Here is a 22,318-nt window from a genome sequence, read left to right as displayed (position 1 = left end):
CAATTTTTAAAGACTTATTTTTCGTTCCAGGATGTGATGTATTTTAGAGAAGTTTCTGTAAGTTGCTGAGTAGACTGTATGTTCTTTGGGTGGATATTGTAGATATCTGTTAAATAAATTTGATGTATTATGTCATTTAATTCTGATATTCTTATTTATTGTTTTAGATGTCCTATCTAATGGAGAAAGTGGGGTATTGAAGTTTCTTACTATTAATGGGTTGGTGTTAATGTGTGTCTTTAATTTCAGTAGTATTATTTTTTATAAAACTGGCTACACCAGAATTTGGTGCATGTATGTTTTCAGCATCATAATGTCTTCTTGGTTCATTGTCCTTTGATTAGAAGGAAGTGTCTTTCTTTATCTTTTCTTTTTAGTTTTAGTTTGAAGTCTATCTTGTCAGATATTAGGATAGCAATGCCTGCTTGCTTCCTGGTACCATCTGACTGGAATATTTTTTTCTAACCTTTCTCTTTAGCATGGTGCCTATCTTTAAAGCTAAGACATTTTCTGTAGACAGTCTGTGTCTTTTTATTAGAGAATTGAGACCATTAATATTTAAAGTTATAAATGAATGGTGTGTATTGATTACAGTCATTTTTTCCTGTTTGTGTACTTGGTCATACTTTGTGTTTTAGAAATTATAGCTTTGTTTTCTTTCTAGTCTCTTGGTTATGCTTATTCCTCTATTTAAAGTATTGCTTCCAGTATTCTTTTTAGTGTTTGTCTGCTATAAATGAATCCTTTTAGCCTGTTTGATATATGGAAAGCTTTTCTTTCTTCTTCAACCACAGTTGACAATTTTTCTGGGTACAATCATCTAGGTTGGCATTTGTGGGCTTTCAGAACTTGGAAGACATTGCTCCAGGCTCTTTGGCTCTCAAAATTTCCATTGAAGGAATCAGTTGTCACTTCAGTTGGTTTTATTTTATTTTTGACTTACATTTTTTTTCTTCTTTCATACTCTTTCTTTGTTCTGTATATTTAGTATTTTAGTTATGGTAGATTGTGAGGAATTCCTTTTCTGCTCTTGTCTATTTTGAACTCTATATATTTCTTGTATCTGTATGAAGTACGTGCAGGCAAATTATCCATACACACAAAATAATAATATAATTGCTATTTGAGCTGCTGACTTGAGTTGCACTTAAAAAAGTCAAAAAGAGGTTGCAAGTGGAAAAGCTTAAGAAGCCTGAACTCCTTCCAAACCCAAGCTCCTCTTTCACCCTGGGAGGAAGTCAGTCATGTTCAGCTTCCTGCCCATGCTTGGGGACATTAGAATGGGCCTCGGCCTGATCAAATTCTTTTAAAGGTCCTCTAGACAGCACTGGCTTAATTCCATGAGGGTATATCTCTCCCTGCTTTAGATCAGCAGAACTCCTTGTTGTGCTTGTACTCATGTCAGTGGCTCCAAGCATGCCTCCAGCTTTCTACTGGGGTAGGGCCAAGGGGAAAGTCTTCCATTGCAGCCATATTGCTCGCACTAGCTACAAGACAGATCTGCTGGCCACGGAGGACCAAGGCATTGCTAAGTAGGTATTCTATCTAGTTCAGGATCTCTTCTCTGGCTGTAAGTAAATGTTATGGCACTTTAAGGGTGTTGTCTCCCTGTGTGCATTGGTCTCTTCCTTCGAAAGCATCATTAATCACTCTGGTTACTGCCTACAATAAAGAACTGTAAGAGAAGATGTGGGCTGATGAGATGGCTTAGAGAATAAAAGGCTTTGCTGTGTAAGTCTGGAGGAGCTGGGTTCCAGTCATGGAGCTCATGAAAAGCTGGAAGGTGAGAAGTGATTCCACAAAGTTGTCCTTTGACCACCAAATGCACACTATAACATGTGTGTCCCTTCCCTCCATCACACACTCACACACACACACAAAAGAACTTTTTTTTTTTTTTAAAGTGGACTGGCCACATGGTGGTGGCACACACTTTTAATCCCAGCACTCGGGAGGCAGAGGCAGGTGGAGATATGTGAGTTCCAAGCCAGCCTGATCTACACAGCTAGTTCCAGGACAACCAAGGCTGTTAGACAGTGAAACAATGTCTTGAAAAACAACAAAAAGCAAATAAACAAAAAAAAGTGTAACTGAAGGTGTGTGAGAAATGGCTCTGCAGTTAAGAGTGCTTGCTGCTCTTCCAGAGGACTGGAGTTGGTTCCCAGCGCGCGCGTGCGTGCGTGCGTGTGTGTGCGCGCGTGCAGCGGTGGCAGTGGCGGCAGCAGCATGGTGCATGGGGGGTGGCAGTGGAGGTGGTGTGGTAGCTTAAAACTACCAGTAACTCCAGCTTCAGGGCCTCTGACACCCTCTTCTGGCCATCAAGGGATCTGCATACCCATGAACATAGGGGGCACGCATGTCCCTCCCACCTCCCACACACATGAATATAAGCCTTTAAAAAGTGGGTTTAAAACTTAATTTTAGGGGCTAGAGAGATGGCTCAGAGGTTAAGAGCACATAGGTGTTCTTCCAGAGGTCCTGAGTTCAATTCCCAGCAACCACATGGTGGCTCACAACCACCTTGAATGAGATCTGGTGCCTTCTGCTGGCATGCAGGCAGAAGGCTGTATACATAATAAATAAATAAATAAAATCCTAAAAAAAAAATGGAACTGAAAAGATAGTCTAACTTGTATTCAGCAAACTGCTGTGATTGCCTGTCTGACCCACAACAGAACAAAAAGTTCAACTTTATATAAAATGGGCCAAATCAGGAAAACTAATTCCCCTCCCCTGCAAATCCCAGGAAAGTCCTAGATATAACACAACTGTATGGCTATCGCCAGCATGCCCTGGCCATAAAATATGGCAAATTAGGCTATGTCAAGCAGGCCATGGCCACTTGTTCATGTCCATGTGACAATCACATGAAACGGCTGGACACAGACTACAGAGGTGCCTCACCACAGTGGACACATAGTACAAATAAATGTAAGGCCGTCATTCTATGTCATGCAGACACAGAGATACCATTGTGGCTTCAAAAACATCTCTAGTCATATGCTCAGATATCAGAAAAGATTCTAGTCTGAGCACCACAGCAGTCTTGGTCCAAGTCATATCACAGCCCAGGAGACAGGACTGTCACATGAAAGAGATCTTCTGATGGGGTGAGATGAAAAGCCGTGAGGACCAACTAGGTATACAAACATTGGAAAACTCTGCTTAACAAAAGCCATCCGAACATTAAGCATCACTCGTGGGACAAAGGTCACTAGGTCGCAGCTTCTGTTGGAAGATCCTGAACTTGTAGAGGACTGGCAAGCACCGCACACCAGCTGCTCTTCTCAGCATACTTCCTGATCAGCTGTGATCCAGGCTGAGGCTGTGTCATCAGGTCTTCTTACCTCACACCTGTGACAATTCTGTCTTCAGGGCCTTCCTGTCATGGGACTTCATGGGATGGGAGAAAGTTAGACAGAATGATGGGACATGAAGACTTTTCTGTCACACTAAGGATCCTTAGCACCTCGGTGCAATGGGTGACATTATAGGATATGTCAAGTTCAGTCAACTTGTGATGTTCCTCCATTTGTCTGGTTGGGATGGAAAGGTTTGGCTCCAGCACCAGGGACAGTGGATCCCTACGGAAATAGCAGACAAGAGTGTCTCCTGGAAAGCTCATGGAGGTGGTGTGTGGGAACATTTCACTGACAACACCCTGATAGGAACTAGCACAGCTGAAGGGAGGATTTGTCATTCCAGAAATCCCTCTCATCCCACTCCCATTGTTAGGGCTCTGTCTCTACACAATGACTTGGAATTTCCTCAGACAAACAGGACTCACCAAACTAGTCAGCGTGGCAAGAGACAGCAGAATCACCCTTAGCTGTCTGTTGGCAGAGCAGGGTGGCACTTGTGTTATGTGGACACTGGTGCACACATCTGAGTATGGGAGAACAGAGCTGGAAAGATGTCTGCTCAGATGGGGGGTTATCAGCGGGACACCTGGAAGTCCCTGGAAAACTTAAAGACAAAAACAGAAACAACAACAACAAAAAAATTAAACTTGGTTTATTCCTCTAGGCAGTGGTGGCCCACACCTTTAGTCCCAGCACTCTGGAGACAGAAGCAGGCAGATCTTTGTGAGTTTGAGGTCAGCCTGGTCTACAGATTGAGTTCCGGGACAGCCAGGGCAGAGAAATATGTCTCAAAAAGCAAAAACAAAAACAAAATAGGCATATTCCAGACACTTGGGGTTCCTAGTTGAGTGAAGGTCTCTCTTGATCTGGTTTTCCTGGTAATGCTGATTGGTTATCTCAAAACCAGAGGGAGGCTGCATCCAGAGAGGAGGCTAAGCAGGCCCTATCAGACCAACCTGCCCTCCACATTTGGGCCTTAAGTGTCCTACTGAATGTGATGTGTTGCGGTGTCTTTCAGTGAGAGCTAGACTGTAGTCATATGCAGTTCCCCTACTGTGGGAATCACATAGGAATGGGCCTTGGACTGGAATGTTTCTACAGCCTGTGCTAGGGGACTAGCTCTGCTGTAGATTCAGTGGGGCTCTAAGCTTAAGTTCTGGTATCTGGCTCTCAGCATGCCCCAGATCTTTCTCTTCAATTGTAATGAGGAGGGATGAAGAGAAAGTCTTCCAAGACAGCTTGAATAGTGTTGGCAGTTGACCTCATCGGAGCTGGTAGCATTGTAGATCTGCCAGTCATGGGGTGGGTGTGGCTGAGGAATTGCAGGGGTTGGGAAATAGTGTCACTTAAGCCTGATGTGTCTTGTTTATTTTGGGTGACCTTGAATCATGCACTGGAAGGCACTTATCAGCCTGCTGATCTTGGCCACACAGCCCAGCCACTTGTGAAACAGACCCAATCTCTACATCTTGTCCAGTGTTCTGAGCAACTAGCATGTGATTTTTTATCTCCTTTGGAGTTCCGTTCTGCGAACTCTCAGCATTTTTGGCTCTGCTATGTTAATTGCCATCCTCTCGTGTTTTGATTCAAGATTACAGCAATTTAGTCATTTTTTTCCAACAAGCATGCCCTCAGCATCAGCCACATTATCTGGCACATGGTAGGTATGCAGTTTTTTGTGTGGTTATTTTTAACAAGTTGAACAGTATCTTAGAGTCAGTTGCCATTCAGAGCCCATGGTTTTTCTGAGGATTCCTTAATGAGGCAAGGGCTGAAAGTATAGCAGACTTTGCAATCAGGAGGAAGATGAAAGGATGTTGGGTACTTCTACCTGTTGTGAAAAGGCAACTATTCTGAGTGCCACATACTTCCATTGTTGGAGTTCTCTGATTCTTTTACATATCCAGCTCCATTCTCCATCAAGCTGTTATTTCCAGGAATAAATCACACGCTCGATGCCCAGTCATTTTTTGTGACCTACTTAATTATGTGTGACTTTGTGTGTTATTTTTCAGGGTTGAACAAGGCTCAAGTCATCTGGAAGAAATGAAGGAATCCCATCCATGTTCAAGACAAACATATAAGCCAGATACACTGGTGTCATGTTGGAATCCTATCTACAGAGGAAACTGAAGTAAGATGGTTGAACATGTTCAAAGTTTGAGGCCAGCCTGGACTACATAGGGAGATCCCCGTGTCAAAAATCAAAATTCAGGTAAGATTTATCAGTGATCTTTCTCCTGACCCAACCCCACCATTTAAACATATTCCTCCCTGAGCATGCTTCTTTTGCAGCCCTCAGTAGTGTGACATGCCCACGTTTTCAAAAAGCAGTTTTTGATGATGCTCATTCACTAGACTTTAAGCTCTACAGGTCAGGGACCATGCCTGTGTCCTTGACTGTCTCCCCAGCGCTATACCAGGGACTATGTCTATCTCCTTGGCTGTCTCCCTAGCACTAAGCACAATGTTAAGAAGACAGGTGGTGTTCAGTGCTTATGTGAGGAATTAATGGGTGGGCGGTCAGAGGGCTTAGCTTCCTGTGCTGGTGACTCCTAGGTGCAGCATCAACAGCTCTTACACACAGCTCCCCTTACTCTAAAGAACAAGTGTCCCGAAACAAAACAAGAAATGAGAAACAATTCAATTTCATAAGAACTCCTTTTCTAAACTTGGCTCATGAATGGACAAAGTGACACCTGGAATGAAATTAATTTATAAATCAATTTATTTACAGATTTCATCTTAAAGTACATTTTAGTTAACAAATCTATTTACACAGGTATACATGGGAATTCACCCCAGTTATTTTACAGATTACTTACAAACCACACCCTTAGTCTTCTGTGCAGAGCTGCACGGGTGTGACTATTGGCTGAAGATGGCCTGATGACCAGGCTATTTACACACACACAGTAAACGGGTTTATTTTTCATGTCTGCACAGTACAGTACACACAAGGAGGCTGAGCCCCCTAGAGAATGCTTTGCAATGTGTAACCAAGACAGCTTTGCAAAGTCCAGAAGGAAAAGCTTTCAAACATAGGTTAATTAAAATGACAGTACCTCCTTTACACCAGTTTACATTTTTCTTCACATTTTTATAATACAAAGATTTTATTGAATTGCTGCACAACCAGTTTAAGATGATTTGTAAACATGAAAATTCCTACAATTTGCATTAGACATCATTGTAGTTTCTATCACTTGTTCTTTGAATTGATATTTTACTCACTAGTATTCTTAAGGTAGTAAAAGGAAGATGTAAGTTTGAATTTCTTGCAGAAAAGTTATGAGTCTCTAATGCTGTGCTACAGAAATTCTTTTGCAAGTACACACTTTATTCAAGTATTGCAAAAAGCTAAGGCCACTTTTTTTCAAGACAAGAAAGTGAACAAAATTGTTTGTATCAATAGGCCACAACACTCTTATGAGCAATGCAATCTCTTTTGAAAGATAATTTCTCAGAGACCTGTAGTCACAGAAGGAATTCACCTTCCTTATTAACTACTTTTGAGCTCTTCCCACTTTTCCCTAGAGTAAAAATTCCTGTTTAGACCTGAAAAGGGAATCGATACCCTGTACTTGTTTAACCCAGAGTTAACTGCCCTGGATAGCACAAATTGTTTTGGACTCAGAAGTAAATCTGAAGCCTACATGGTGGTTTACTACTAGTTCTGATAGTGCTATTCTAAACGGTATTACTGCTGATGCAAAGATCTTCTGGAGGAATTATGCAGGAAGACGGAAAGGGTAGGGCATGGGAGAGGGAGCAAAGATTAGAAAGAGGGACAATTAGGTTCTTGGTTATGAGGCAGGGCTTCATTAAAAAGATCCCAGTATGGAACAAGTGGCTGGGTATCCACATTTATCATTCCTGATCCTAACAATAAACCCATCTCAGTTAGATCCAAATAGTTACAATAGTAAGAAACCTGTTAACTCTAGGTTCTTTTTGTTTTGTTTTTGTTTGCTACCAAACTGTAGATATGATTGCTAGCAAAGGATGAGACTGGTCTATTCTTGTCTCTTTTCTGTAATGCAGGATTCTTGGATAGTGAAGACAGCTGGAGGAAGTTAGGATGGTCACTGCCTAGGTACGGCAGTGTCCAGGTTACTGAGCCCATGGACTTTTTTTTATCAGTATGTTTTTCGTTTTCTGACATTTTAATGTAAAGAGTAAAGATACTTTCTTATTAAAAATTAACTTTAGGTCCAAATAATGAAGATGTGGAAAACAACCTATATTCCTATTATAATTTGATATTCATTTGTAAAAAAAGTATAGCAGCTGTAAAGTTCAGTATCATAAAGACAATGTGATCCTACAAACAGTCAAGGGATGTACATAGATGTTTCCTGTCTTCCAAAGAATACAAACTGAAGAGAAATATCTTTGCTTTCACTGGCCACATGAAAACACGATTTCCACACTACTGATAAATAACCCAGGAAACCTTTGCTTCTCTTAGTCAAGGTGCTCATTATGGCTAAAGACAGCTCAACAGCAAATGCACAGAAGAGATGCTGGTGAGACACCCACCTGAGCATTCAGAGACCCAATTGTAACAGTTCAGTGCTTTCCTATTGTCAAGAGCTAGCACACCAGTCACTGTGCAAAATGCAAATATCCCAATAATGATTTCAGCAAATCTCATGAATGACAGGATGAAAGTGAGGAGGAATGAAGTGTGCATAGTGAAATATTTGAGACACAAAGGCAAGTTTGGAAGAAAGATGCAGAAAAGAACAAATGTACACACTTGAGGGTTACGCTGTCTTTGGGTTTTCTAATGTGTTTTGAAGCTGTAATGTCCAAGGTATCTGTGAGTGTGAACCCAGTGGATGACTTACCATGCTGCTCTAGTCGGAACTGTAAGGTTAAGGCATTACATTCACGCCTAAGATCATACACATTTTCCGGGATTACTTGAAGGACAGGACTGATGAAGAGAAACCAGTCTAGAAGGCAAGTGCTAAGGGCCCAGGGGAGCACCGTGTGCTCTAATGTAGCAGCTGAAGTCTGGAGATTTTTCTCAGGGACAGGTAACAGTTGTAAGATGCAATGCTGCAAGAGAGGCAGGACTAAACTTTACAGCATCTTTCAAGTCCTCTCCCGCTCCTGCTGTCACGGGTGACATTGTAAATGCCTGTCATCTTTTGGATGAACTGAACTGATTCTTCAGTGTGTATAATATAAACTGCAGCTTTCTTTTCTGTGCGAAGACTAAACTGTAGAAGCTTCGAGACAGAGGTTTACTATTAGGAGAACCTTTCACTTCTTAATAGGGACACACATCTTCAACTTAATAATTTATCTTAAAATAAATTAATGTTCCACAGAGCAAAACAAGCACGCAGACTATAGACAATATCTTCTTGTCTTTGGTGCACACACTCATTTCCTAAATCATTCAAGTAACAGCATCTGACTTCTGGGGAGTTTGAAGGCCAAAATGAGTTCTTTCCACTTTTGCCTGGATGCCTGGATGCCTGAGATGGTCCTGAGTATCTACGATTCTGAGAGCAGCTGGTAGAGGTTAGGGCAAGTGAGGAAAGAGCAGGGAGGGACAGAGCAGAGGAACCAGCCCGTAGCAGTCCTGGAGCCTCATCTTCAGTGGGGCATTGGTTTTTTGCCCAGACAGAAAAATTGAACACAATGCATTGGGTTATAGTTTTTAGGTGGTGTCCGAAAAGCAAAGCTACCACTTATTTTTGATGTCCACTCGGTGCTGCTCAACTTCAAGGATGGAAGAAATGGTCTTCAAGAAGAAATAAACTCCAGAATGTGAGTAGGCAGAGAATCTTGAATTTGCCTATTTTAGAAATGGTTATGGGTTTAATACTGTTGAGAGACTATGATGTCCGTTTATGACTTTCTTTATATAGACAAGTATTATATTTTGAAAGTTAAAAGATAAACTTAGCTTTCCTGATGAGACTCAGGGAGGTGATAGCCTTGTCTAAGCTCAGAGGTAAGTCTGGTGTTCTAGCCCTCATCTGAGACCTAGTAGGGGTGGTAATGAGGTGAATGATACCAAGTCTCAACATCAGGAGTGTAACCCTGCCCACGGGAAAGAACCACAGAATCCAGTGGACAGTCTGGAAAGGCAAAGGCTGTATTACCAGATATACCAAATTGTCCCATGAACTCCAAACCAGCGGTCCAGAAGAACAGGTTCGAAGTCCAGAAGCATTCTTGCTATGGTGGAGACAGGGTGTATATCAGGAGGCAGAAAGGCCCAGGACTCATGTTAGCACTCAGTGTTCGATTTATTTGCAAGATGTCACACAAGTAGCATTCTCCCCTGTTTTTCACTGATCTGATTGAGAACATCAATAGTATCTTTGATCAAGGTCTCAAAGATGCCATCAGCCAGCTGCATCTTCACACACAACTCATCCTCATCATAATTAACCCACTGTGCCTCCTCTTCATGGAGCTCCTGGACCTAGATGTTAGAAGGCAATAAGTTAGCAAATCTGTCACAGAAGAGCTGGGAAATTACATCTCCCATGTTATAGTCCCATCCACAATAATATGTTTCAAAGAAATGCCAATACACCTTTAAAATTGATATCTAAACTAAAAATAGCTATAAAACTACATTTCAACATGACAATATTCCAGCATTTTGTAGATACTAAGGATTACAAAGCCACTGTGTGTTAACATAAGGGAATGCATATAGGAGCTTATAGGAAAGAGAACCAACAAGTTTAGATGCATGCATTGCAATGAAAAAGTCTACTTTTCCAACAAATGTTAGATATGATTCTAGAGTATTCAAATCAGAAATAACTCAAGGTTTACTGCCTGCCTATAATTTTAAATTACTCTACTCCAAAAACACACATAGTGGCCTCCTTACAGTTGCAGTGTAAGTGGGATGGAGGCCAGGTGGAAGAGCCCTGACCTCATTTCAAACTCATCAAAATTAGCTACAGTTACAGGTTGTTCTAGCCTAACAACAAAAAAGCCAAGTGAAGGCTCCTGCTTTGCCCTGGTTTTGTGTCCTCGGGAGAGGCAGAGCTGAGCTGCTCCCTTATGAAGCAGGAGCAGACTTGGCAGAGGCCACATCATGGAGGTGAAGAGGAGGAAGCGCAACACATTCCATGCTCACACACATTCCATGCTCACACACATGGCCGGGCTTGACACACCAAAAGGAAGCAGCCTTATCTTTCTTTTTGGAGGAAGGCTTTCGGGTCTGTGGAACAGATGGCAGTATGTACAATGAACATAGGCTATTAAAGAGAAGTCCACCCGAAAGCTGGTTTAACTCAGTTTCTTCTCTTTGCTAGGCCATAGAATCTTGTCGACATAAAAGAAATGACTTAACCTACCAAGGAACTGGTATAAAATGAAGGCCAACCTAATGCTGTGTGGTGCTGGGGAACAACCCTGTTCTGGGAAAGCTAACAAGTAGGTCTGCATAAGAGACTTCATATTCTTACTTTACCTTTTTGTAAAGAAAGTCTCAGCCTTTAATATTGGCATCTATTAATCAAATATTTCTCTGTCAAAAACAAGATTTTAGGGAATGCTATCCTATGGAAATCTTTTTATGCTTGTAGCAGAAATAGTTCATGACAGCATTCATGGTTTCAATGACTACTGTTCCTACGACCAGGTAACAACAGTCTTTTTCCCTCAAAGTGCAGAAGACTGGAGCTCAGTAGGTACAGCACATGCCTAGCATGCCACGAAGCCCCAAGTTCAGTCCCCAGTGTCACAAATCAGGAATCATTTCTGTCTTAGAACCCCTTTATCTGAATCTCAGATCAAAGTTCACCTTGGTACCTCAATGAGAGCTATAGATCTGTCTCTGTTACTTCCTTCTAATCTTCAGAGTCTATTATATTTAATCACACATATATCCCTGCAGATGTATGTGTGCCTTTAATTCATTAAATTAGAAATAAAAGCAGTCTTACAGTAACTCCCCACACACAAACTGGGTAGCTGTAGACTAGAACAGTTTCTTCAAACTGGTATCTGACATGCGTGCATGTGTAAGCTCATGCAAGTGCGCACACACAGCAATGGTAGAAGACTTCTGAATGTGTAGTGATCAAAAACCAAATACATAATGGATCAGAGGTGTTTCTGGTAATAGTCACATGTTACATCACTTCAGCCTTGGTTCAGAACATACATGTGCACTGTGTGACATCATGCTTGCTGCACCATCAAAAGGTGTCCCAGACAGCTCAGTTTAGATTGATACTATTGTATGAGTTGTTTTCTGATGTTACAGAAAACAGAACTTCAATGTTACAGTTAACTCCTCAGCATGTATCAAACTAGTTAGTAACTCTTTGGACTGTACTGTGATTTATTGAGTTTCATATACAGAAATCATTAAATGAATTTTGGCTTGGAATTACAACAGAATTTCCAACAACTTCTGAAATGGTTCAAAATATACTTCTGCCATTTTGCACTATAGATTTATGCAAAGTAACATTCTTAGCATTGATGAAATCAAAGTATCAATCAACTCTGGAAAATGTTGAAGATGCTGTGTCTTGTAGTGTAATATATTCAGCCAAGATTTGATTCTTTATGGGAAAATAAGCGAGCACATCTATCTCATTAGCATGCAAACATGCTTTAATCTTTAATCAATGTTAAATTTATATCTGTACACCAAAGAAATGATTTAAGATCTTTGATTTACTATCAGTGAATGTTTGATTGGTGTACTTACTTATATGCCTGAGGCTGCATGAAGATCTCTCAAAGAGGGGCTATAAAAGGGAAAGCCTGTGCCAAGGAAATGTGAAGAGAATGTGGCCAGGGCCTCTCACAACTGACCTGCTCACCAGCACAGGCAGGTAAGTTGCACTGTGACTAAAAAGGAGCTTCCACCTTCTGACTTGTAAGACCCTTTGTGCTTCCATTCTCCTCTCTTCCTTGATAAACTGTTTTTCCGCTAGGCTGTGAATGTCCAAAGGACTTTTTGTTTGTAATTTTCCAGTGATTAAGCACAGTGTAAAGAAAAAGTGTTTGGTCAATGTCTGGAATGAGTCTTTTTAATGACTGGAGAATGTTGGCTTTGAAAATTCATGGTTTTGAGTTTATTTGAGATGGTAATCTTCCTGCTTCCCGAATTTGGGATGACAGGAATAATCTACCATGACAAGCTCAGTTCATGGTTTTCAAATAATGACTTAGATGGAGGTAGGCATATCAATTGCAGGTAATACAAACCCAGGAAATATAATATTTATGAAGAAAGAACCAATAAATGTGGTAATCTGGAATGATGGCCAAATTTCACAAGACTAAGGGCTTGTAATAGAATTGGGGGGTGGGGGACCTGGGAGAGACTTCATACTGTGATTCTAGTTACTCCAACAACTCAAAAGTGCCTGAAAGCTTATCCTGGGCTCATCTCTTTGCATCCAGTCTTAGAGGCCAAAGGGGGAGGGAGATGAGGAAGGGAGCCCATTAGCAGATTCTAACAGGCTTTGATTTGAACATTACAATATATCCTCTACCTGGCCTCTCCTGGCTCCCTGCTGAGGGCTTTATATTGCTGGTAACTCTTGCCTTTACTTCTTCACATTTCTCTCCAGGTGTGAGGCAAAAACTTGACTTCCTTTTCTCCCTACTCCTGGCTGTTATTTTAATAGAACTACCAATGTACTTATGGGGTCCCCTAGGTAGACCTAACTGTCAAGTGCCTCAGCTGCCATATCTAATGACTGACCCAGCAGTAAAAGTCAGATTTGGTTGTCACTCCATCTTCCTAAATGGCAGTTATGGTTACTTTGGGAGGGAGAGCAACACTGAACAGGCAGCTCAGAGCAGGTACCCTGACAGCAGGAGTTCCAGAAATGGCCTTGGCTCTCTGGTCAGAAATTGTCAGGAAGGGGTGCTGGTTTCTCAGCTCTACTCAAACATGCACCCCAGATTGTAGGCTACACATGGGGGTGGGAACTAAAACTCTAGTTCAAGCCTTAACCCACTCTGGTGAACAGCTTTGGAGATGGATCTCTAGGTCACGATAGCAATGGGTTATATCTATCTATTCCCTAGTTTCAGCCCATCTCCTAAATGATGTGAGGGTTACCTCTTCAGAGTGGGGAATGTAATACTAAAGAATGAAATCTCCCCCTACGTGGAGACACACCTCAATTCTCCCTTAAGTTCACCTGGCTTGGGTGGTGGGGTGAAGGACTTGCTAGGCTAACAAACCATCCCAAGGAAGGCAATTCACCCTAAGATCATTTTCTTTTCCTTCTAGAATCCCTACCCCCTAGTTTAGTTTCTGCCCGATACCATGAAGTTTGGCTGGGGCTTTCTCAGTCCTGGGGCTGACCTCCATGCAGCCTTATCTCAAACAGTAGTTTATCCCTTTTCTCCATGTCCCTCCCCTGGGAAGCTGTCAGGACTACAGGTTGCCTGTTCTGGAGATGTGGGTGAGTTTTTAAAAATTCTAATAAATTGTCATTAAGCTTTGAAAAAAAGAGAGGTTGTGCTGCAAAGATGGCTCAATGTGATACAAACCTGAGTTTGTATCACTAGTACCTATGCAGGCTAACAGTGCACACCTGTGAATTCAGTGCTAGCAGAGGTAAAGAGAGGTGAGTCCCAGGAGCTGGCTGGATAGTCAGTTCAGTCAATCAGTGAGCTCCAGGTTTAATTCAATGAGGATCTTTCAAAAAGTAAGGTGGGTAGCAATAGAAGAAGACAGCTGATGTCAGCCTCTGGCCTCCACATGTATGGTGAGAGCATCTGTATACTAGCAGGCATAAATACACCACCCAGATACAAGTTGGAGTTTTGGACTTGGTTTCACTAAGCTCCTATAACACAATGACCAATGGAACAGGATACCCAACAGGGAAAGGATAGTCTCTTCAATAAATGGTGCTAGAAAAACTAGATATGTATATACAGAAAGGTGTATATACATATCTCATACTATATACAAAGATGGATTAAAGACTTAAACATAAGATCTGAAACTATTATACTGGAAGAAAATGGGAAAACATGACAGTGGAGTGGAAATTTTTTTTTTTGTGGGATCAAATCAAACTAAAAAGTTACACAACAAAGTGGAGTCAACACACAGATGGGAAAAAATATTTGCACAGACTCAGTCTGGTAGGGAAGTAAGCACAAATATTTAAGTTCAAACAATTCACAGCAAAAAAACACAAAAAAAAACAAAAAAAAAAACCCAAAAAAAAAAACACCCAACTTTAAAAATGGGCAAAGGCCAGGTATGCTGGGGCTAAGAAAGCAGGATCATAATACCAGCTTTGGCTAAACAAAGGATCTAGACAGATTTTTCAAAATGTCATGCAAACGAGTAACCAAACCATGAGAAAATGCATCAGTAGAGGGTAAAAACTCAGTGAGATGTCTGCTGGTTGGAAAGCTGAAAGGGTTGGAGCTAGTGGGAACACAGAAAAAAAGGGAATCTAATACTGTTGGTGAGAGTTTAAATTGCTACAGCCATCTAAACACTATGGAAGTACCTCAAAAACAAAACAAAACAAAAAAAACCCATAATATCCTCCTTCAGCCAAGGATATTTCAGCCAAGCCAATTGAAGTTGTCAGTGTGATTTCACTGCTCTGGTCAAAGATCTATCAGCTCAGATTTCTGCACTCAGCTCCCTTGCAAGAGCAAGAGCTGATGAGGGCTAGGGCGGTAACTCAGCTCATGCAGGCAGCAGTAGCAACAACAAAAAGCAAGAGTTGAAAAAGACAGTTTAGGTAAAGACCAAGAGTCTGGAAACCCAAAGTTAATGGAATCCTCAAGTTTGTTCTTTAAGATTAGGGCAACTGAACTCTGAGGGAAGGAGAGATAGAATCTAAAGTCTTATGTTACTGTCTACCCTTTTCCATACCTTTGAGATATTTTTATAATTAAACATGTAAAAGACTTAGAAAAACAGACAAGAAGGGGCTTTAAAGGAATGAAATTACCTATAGCCAAATAAATTCTTAGTGAAGATTTTCAAAATTGGTAACAATTAGGCACGGCAACACTCTCTCATGTGACTGTTGCATGTTTATAAATAGCACCCACACCCTCTGTAAACTGCACTAAATAGCACCTCATTTTTACTAATTTGTCTTAAGGAAATTACCAGAAAAATGTGCATAAAATGTCCATTACAGCAGAGGACTAGTTAAATAAATTACAATATATCCATGAGTGATTACTATACTTCCATACAAAAATGGAGTTGCCAAAAGTAATATAAAATAGCCTTTGGTCAAGACAGCCATCTTGCAGCATTCCCCAAAATGACAAACACAAAGAGAAAGAGAGGCACCTGCTTTTAGGCCTTTTAGAAAACATAGTTGTTCCTTTGGCATAGCCACAAAAGTTAACAAGAAGGGTGATATTCATGTCAAGGGGCTGGACATTGTTGCCATAGTAACAATGCCTCCGCAATGTTACTATGGCAGAACTAGAAGAGCCCACACATCACCCAGCATGCTGCTGGCCAAGTTGTAAAAAAAAAGCAAATTAAGGGCAAGATTCTGGGCAAGAGAATGTGTACACTGAGCATATTTTGCAATCATTGTCAGAGCTGAGATGGGTTCCCGAAATGGGTGAGGGAAAATTATCAGAAAAAAAGGAAGCCAAAGAGAAGGCACCTGGGCTCAACTCAACCACCAGCCTTCCTCCCCCAGAGAAGCACACTTCATGAGAACTAAGGGGAAGGAGCCTGTGTTCAATGTACAAAAAAAGAGAAGGTCTACACTGTTAAAAATATGTATGTATATATAAAGACACCCAGGGGGGGCAAAGAAAAATGTCTACATTTTATCAAATAAAATGAAAAGGAACTGTAGTCTCCATTTAGGAAATTCTCTCTACAAAAACTTAAAATCTACATACATTGAAAATCAGAACTTTCTAGATTTTCTAAAATAAGCATGAGTATAAAAAACTTTTTAGCTTTCAAAATTCTTATTTTTGGGCCTTTCTTTTTCTGTACTAAAATAGTGGTTTATGGCTTACATCTCCCTATAAAATGTATAACCATTAGTTTCTGTAAATCCTAGATTGCCTAATAGTAAGAGAGACTAGTTTACTTAACACTTTTTGTTACTAATTAGTTCACTATCATTTCATTATACATTAAGAAGAACAAACTCATATAAAAAACTATACACATGGAAAAATATGACCAGCAAAGAGGCCATTTATATAATACATTTTCTTATTTATTTGTATCTTAAATTCTTTTCTGACAGATGTGTGGTACACATCTTTCCCTGTATGCAGGAGGCAGAGGCAGGTGGATATCTTTGAGTTCAAGCCAGCCAGAGCTATATAGTGTCTTTAAAATATAATGTGAAGAGTAAGTAAAGAATTCTGTTTCTTTGAGACAAGGTCTTACTACATAGCTCCAGCTAGTCGTGATTCTCCATCTTCCAGCCTCCTGAGTGCTGGGATTACAGACATGCACCACTATGTCTGAAAATCTCTTCAATTCTTATAACACAGATATGCACCATCCTTACTCAGGTTAAAACAATCTTATTTTCAAATTAAATATTTAGTATCTGAGAACTTTCTGGTAACAGATGGCCTCTGCTTAAATGGTTCAGTGTGGCACCTGATGTGAGCCTCTGTCACCTTGGTTTTGATATGCTTCCTAAAGGGCTTCAGATCAGTCTGTTTATTATTCACATTTTAGATAATTTATTTACTACTTCTGATGGCTCCAAATCACTGCCTTCTCCTTCTGCTATTAAGACAATGTCTTCATAACCTTGATGTCAAAGTCTTAACGAGCAGGAAGTCTTTCACACACTCATAAAACACTATCTAAGACATCATGCTTAATACACTATCTTTCACTATAATACCTTTTAGTGGTCTTTTCTTCCATATTCATTTCAAGTATTCCTCCATGATTTCTTAAAATAATAAATCTAATCTTGAAGCTTTCCCTCCTAAAAGTCCTTGCTTTAAAACAATATCCAAAATCTTTAACAGTGCTTTCTAAGTATTGCAAGTGAAGACTACCTTCCCAGCCTATCTCAGACATTCCAGGTGAAACTGATGCACAGTCCAGTTTCAGGGTTGAATCATTCTTCTCTCTACCATCCCAGTCCACTAAGATCCGAACCCAGTGTCACTTCCTTAGAAGCCTCCTTCATTATGTGGACTTCTCACTGATACTTGTACAGCTTTCCTATTCTGTTTCGATTGCCCAATTTAGAATACCACACTTGTGCAAATCATGTAAACTGGACCCTGTGAAGCTGAGTCTGTGCCTGTTTTGCTTATCATTTCAGCATCAGTCCTTAATGCAATCCTTGACTGAATGTCTCTTAACATTTTTTCTTTAATTTCTAAGAAATGAAGGAATTCTAAGACTCATACTTTAAAATGTGGTAGAAATCTAGACATATAAAATGTGGTAGAAATCTAGACATATAGACCTTCTTGAGGGTAAAGCTCTAGGAAGGAATAGCTAGCTAAATCTCTGGTTTTTATTTGCTAGGTAGTCACTTACCTTTCAATCTAAATCTCTTCTCTTGCAAAGAGTTCTTAGTTCTTTTTACTTCATATAATGGTTGTAGAGACTAATTAAGACCTTCCTAATGCTAAGACCTTTTAATACAGTTCATGCAGTGGTGACCCCCATTCATAAAATTGTTTCATTGTACTTCATAACTGTACTTTTCCTATTGCTATGAATTATAATTTAAATATTTGATATGTGTGTGACAACAAAGGGGTTGAGACCCATAGGTTGAGAACAACTGAAATAAGGTATGAGAAAAAAAATCATAAAACATTAAACAAGTATTTTCTCACATATTGAGTAAATGAGACCCCGTATGTACACGTGTGTGTGTGTGTGTGTGTGTGTGTGTGTGTGTACAATGATAAATTATAACATTATACTTTTTCATTATTAAAATGTCAATACAGGCAATACAGAACAGTCCAGAATAAAATGAAGTTCACTTTAGAGGTAAGTATGAGCTAACCTGAGTTTTCTAAGGGTTGCTTCTACTTCACACTCTTCTTAGGGAAGAACAGATGTAGATTTTTTTTCTTTTTTTGATAAACATTTTCCCTCTCCCTCTCTTCTCTTCTCTTTTTGTTGGTGTTGAGGATTATACTCAGGGCCTCATGCATGCAAGGAGAGAACTCTACCAGCTGAGCTATATCCCCAGACCTGATCAACATTTTTCTAATGTTAGGGAAAAATGTACATAAAATCAAATAAATCCTCTCCAGCTAATGTTTCTGGACAATGGTGATAATAGTAATGACGGAACAAACAGCTAGTATTTATTGAGTTACTTCCGGAGAAATGTTCTGAGTGCTCTATATATTTAGTCATGTGCTGCATAAAGACATTTTGGTCAGTGACAGACTATATAGAGAACTGAAAAATTCCTCTCTCCTAGTGACATAGTACCCATCACAAAGTCCTAGCCAACCCATTACTCATGTGTTTGGGGTAATGATACTATAAATAAAATGGTCATGATGCTAGCATATAAGAAGTATAGTAACAAAGGCCATGCATGTAATTCCATCACTTGGAAGGCTGAAGCAGGATGATTGAGTTATCCTGGGCAATACAGTGCAATCCTATCTCAAAAACAAGAAACCAAAAAACCCCCCAAAACAGCACCTACAATTATGCATTGTACTTAATAATCGTAATAAGTGACTATTACTGGTTTATGTATATCTTGGTCTATACTTTTTAATTGTTATTTTAAAGTGTACTCCCACTTATCAATAAAAGTTTACTGAAAAACACAGCAGCTTCATCCACCTGATATTTGGCTCATCTCCTAAAGGCCATGTCATATGGCTGATGTATATACCTCTAGGTTTCTGTGAATACTGTCATGTTCGGATTACAACTTACCTAAGGATATATTTTGAGAATGTATCCCCACCTAAGCAACACATGCCTGAAAATAAATACATATTTAAAATAATTCAATCAGGTACATAGTTCTGAAAAATGAGACTTGATAGGGTCCTATAAACGTGGCAGAGTTAAAGGCAGGCAGTCTGGCTCCAGGCTCCACACTGCTTTCCTGTTACTTCACTACCTTCAACAGTGATTCACTCATGTTTTTGCTTCTCAACTTCTTCACAAATTTCTCTTGGCTAAGTTAAATATTTGTTCAACAGAACAAAAGAAAGCTGTTCCCAAAACTGAGGGTGGAAATGCAGCAGGTGAAGGCATTGGGTTTCAATCTCATCAATTTAAGATCAATTACACACACTTTCCCTTTGAACTCTATCTACACTTTGAGTTAAGATGATAACATGACCAAAATAAAAAGTGAGGTTGTGAGCACTGACCAGGATGTGATCTACTCGGTCTCTCTTCTTTCTTCCAAATTTCATCATTTTTTGCCAATCTGTTTTGTGGTTTAGCTCCTTCTTAAGACTAAACAATTTGAGTACTTCAGTTGTTATGAAGTGCTGTTGAAATAAGAGGGGTAAAGAAAACATAACCATAGATATACTCAGATTTGTGCTTATAACTCCAGAAACAGATTATACAATATTTTTGGTGGAAGACCCATATAATTTTTCTTCTACTTACTTCCATTAAGCAATATGGAGGGAAAAACATCTCAAATACTCAGATTTTATTCACTTAACAATTTTCATTTTTATTTATATGTTTTTATAGAGCATATAGAAGTAAAACCAATGATACATCTTCAAAGAAAAATTACTTTAGAGTTGACATTTTAAAAGAACCACCATTAGCTAATGAAAGACACTTTTTTTTTTTTTCCTTTGGTTTTTCGAGACAGGGTTTCTCTGTGTGGCTTTGGAGCCTATCCTGGCACTTGCTCTGGAGACCAGGCTGGCCTCGAACTCACAGAGATCCGCCTGCCTCTGCCTCCTGAGTGCTGGGATTAAAGGCGTGCGCCACCACCGCCTGCCTATGAAAGACACTTTGTATGTATATATGTGCATGTATGAGGAGACGAGAGGAGAGAGCAGGGAACTGAACTTGTGTCCTTCTCAAGAGCAGAACACGTGCTTAACTGTTGAATCACCAGTGCCGCATCAGCCAACTTTAAAGCAGCACAATTGGTAAGAAAGCATAAACGATCTCTGTCCTGGAGAAACCCCACATCAAGAGCTGGGAGCAGTGCTTTATGAGAAGAGCCCAAGCTTCATCTGAAACGCCAAGGTTCAAATTATTACATAAAAACACTAACAACACTTCAGTAGGAGAGGCATGGCAAAGTTCCTTGCTTTACTTGGGTTTCTGAGATAGACTATTACTCTATAGCCCAGGCTGGTATCAAACTTCTCATAATCTTCCTGAGTCAGCTTTTCACATGCTGGGATTATAGGCACGTGCCACTATGTGTGTCTGGAGCATGGCAATTTAACTACTAACAGTGTCTGATCAACCATCCTTAAAACCCCTTTTAAAGTTATGTATCTCGTAATATTAGAATGAGAATGCAGTATCTAGTCTATGCTTAGGGTGTAGACATGACAGGCAGTTTGATGATGGCCTATAAATTATGTCTTGTCTTCTTTTAGTTTATTTGTTCTTTTGTTTTTGTTTTTTCCCCCGAGATAAGGTTTCTCTGTGTAGCTTTGTAAACCAGGCTGGCCTTGAACCCATAGAGATCCGCCTGCCTCTGCCTTCCGAGTGTGGGTGTGTGCCACTGCCACCACCGGCTTATTTGTTCTATTATTAACAATTTATTTTTTTATTACTTTTAAAGGTGTTTCCATCAATCAACAATGATCTCAGTGGAGAAGCAGGACACATTTATGAATCAGAATCGGACAAGATTCTCAAACTGCCAGTGTGTGTCTCTGCCTCCACTATTACCTGCCTACAGAGAGCACACGATGCACTCAGACGCTTATTACTGTGGATGGGAGGAAGGAACAGAGGGTGCAAGTGTTTCAAAAAAAATCGAACTTTAAGCCACAGGCTGAAGGATCAGATGTAAGTAGTTTAGGCTTTGTGGGCCATATGGTCTTTGTCACAACTATCTAATTCCACTGTTAAAGCAGGAAAAACAATAAACAAATTAGTCTGGATGTGGTCCAACAAAACATGATTTATAAAAGCTAAAGGACAGATTTGGCCCATGGCCCATAGTTTACCAACCTCTGACCACACATCTTAAGATCTTAAGATGTTAAGACCATAGGCTCTTAACACATCTTAAAAATAAATTTGTGTCTACAAGCATAAAATCTTTTAAAAAGGATTTCTATGATTAAGCTTGAAAAACTCAACTCTTAACTCTCACTACTCATAACCAACACTGGAATCAACAGTATTAGCAACTGCACACTTGAGAGCAGAATTTCAGAAGCTGCATTTAACAAGCACTCCAGATGACTTCTAAGTACACTAACTCTGAGAAGCTGCTCTGAAAAGGACACCTCTGTAGTCAGGCCTGGTGACTCAAGGCTATATCTAAGCACTTGGGAGTCTCACAGTCAAAGAACTGAAAGTTCAAGGTCAGCACTGACCACACAAAACAGAAAAACAAAAACTTGCTGAGGTAAGGAATAGACTGCACCTGTGTGCATGTAGGACCTGACTGTCCAGAGCCTACAAGTTCCAGGAGTCAATGTTCCCTTTCACCACACCCTCTATTATTCATGAACCCTGCCAACAAATACTTATGGCATACACAGGCAAGTGCCTGCTTTATATCATTTATAGGTCTGTATAAATAGAAAACCAATGGAGACAGTTGATAGTTTGCAGCTTACCTTGATTTCATTTAGGTTATTTGGATTTTTCACACGTCGGAAATAACTAGAGTTGATTCTACATGGCTTCATCCAGACAGGCTGGTTCAAGTTTGGATCCTCAGCAAATATTTCCTCAAAAATCTCTTTTGTTAAATCAAAAACCGCCTTAACAGAGAAAAACAAATAAACAAGAAACAATTCAGTAAGAAAATGGCTGAGAATCCAAATTT

At 40.0% G+C, this 22,318-nt stretch overlaps 1 protein-coding gene and 1 long non-coding RNA gene across 2 annotated transcripts in view; one reads left to right on the top strand and one right to left on the bottom strand.

Moving 5' to 3' along the window:
• Positions 1-6,067: 6,067 nt before the first annotated feature.
• Positions 6,068-22,318, bottom strand: part of Cep350 (centrosomal protein 350) — a 135,879-nt gene continuing 119,628 nt past the window's right edge. Inside the window, exons 36-38 of the mRNA XM_027417338.2 lie at positions 22,107-22,253; positions 19,695-19,817; positions 6,068-9,813 (exon numbers count right to left, since the gene is read on the bottom strand). Of these exons, the coding sequence (XP_027273139.1) occupies positions 9,649-9,813; positions 19,695-19,817; positions 22,107-22,253 (435 nt within the window). The 3' untranslated portion in view covers positions 6,068-9,648. The remainder of the gene's footprint in view (positions 9,814-19,694; positions 19,818-22,106; positions 22,254-22,318) is intronic.
• On the top strand, positions 9,024-22,113 carry LOC118238830. Its single transcript, XR_004770060.1, has 5 exons — positions 9,024-9,149; positions 10,667-10,787; positions 12,052-12,202; positions 18,291-18,333; positions 21,095-22,113. It is a non-coding gene; the product is annotated as an uncharacterized LOC118238830 (long non-coding RNA).

The sequence above is a fragment of the Cricetulus griseus genome, chromosome 5 (assembly GCF_003668045.3).
Source record: "Cricetulus griseus strain 17A/GY chromosome 5, alternate assembly CriGri-PICRH-1.0, whole genome shotgun sequence".
Taxonomy (NCBI): domain Eukaryota; kingdom Metazoa; phylum Chordata; class Mammalia; order Rodentia; family Cricetidae; genus Cricetulus; species Cricetulus griseus.
The sequence above is the reverse complement of the archived record's forward strand: the minus strand, read 5'-3'. Positions and strand labels throughout refer to the sequence as shown.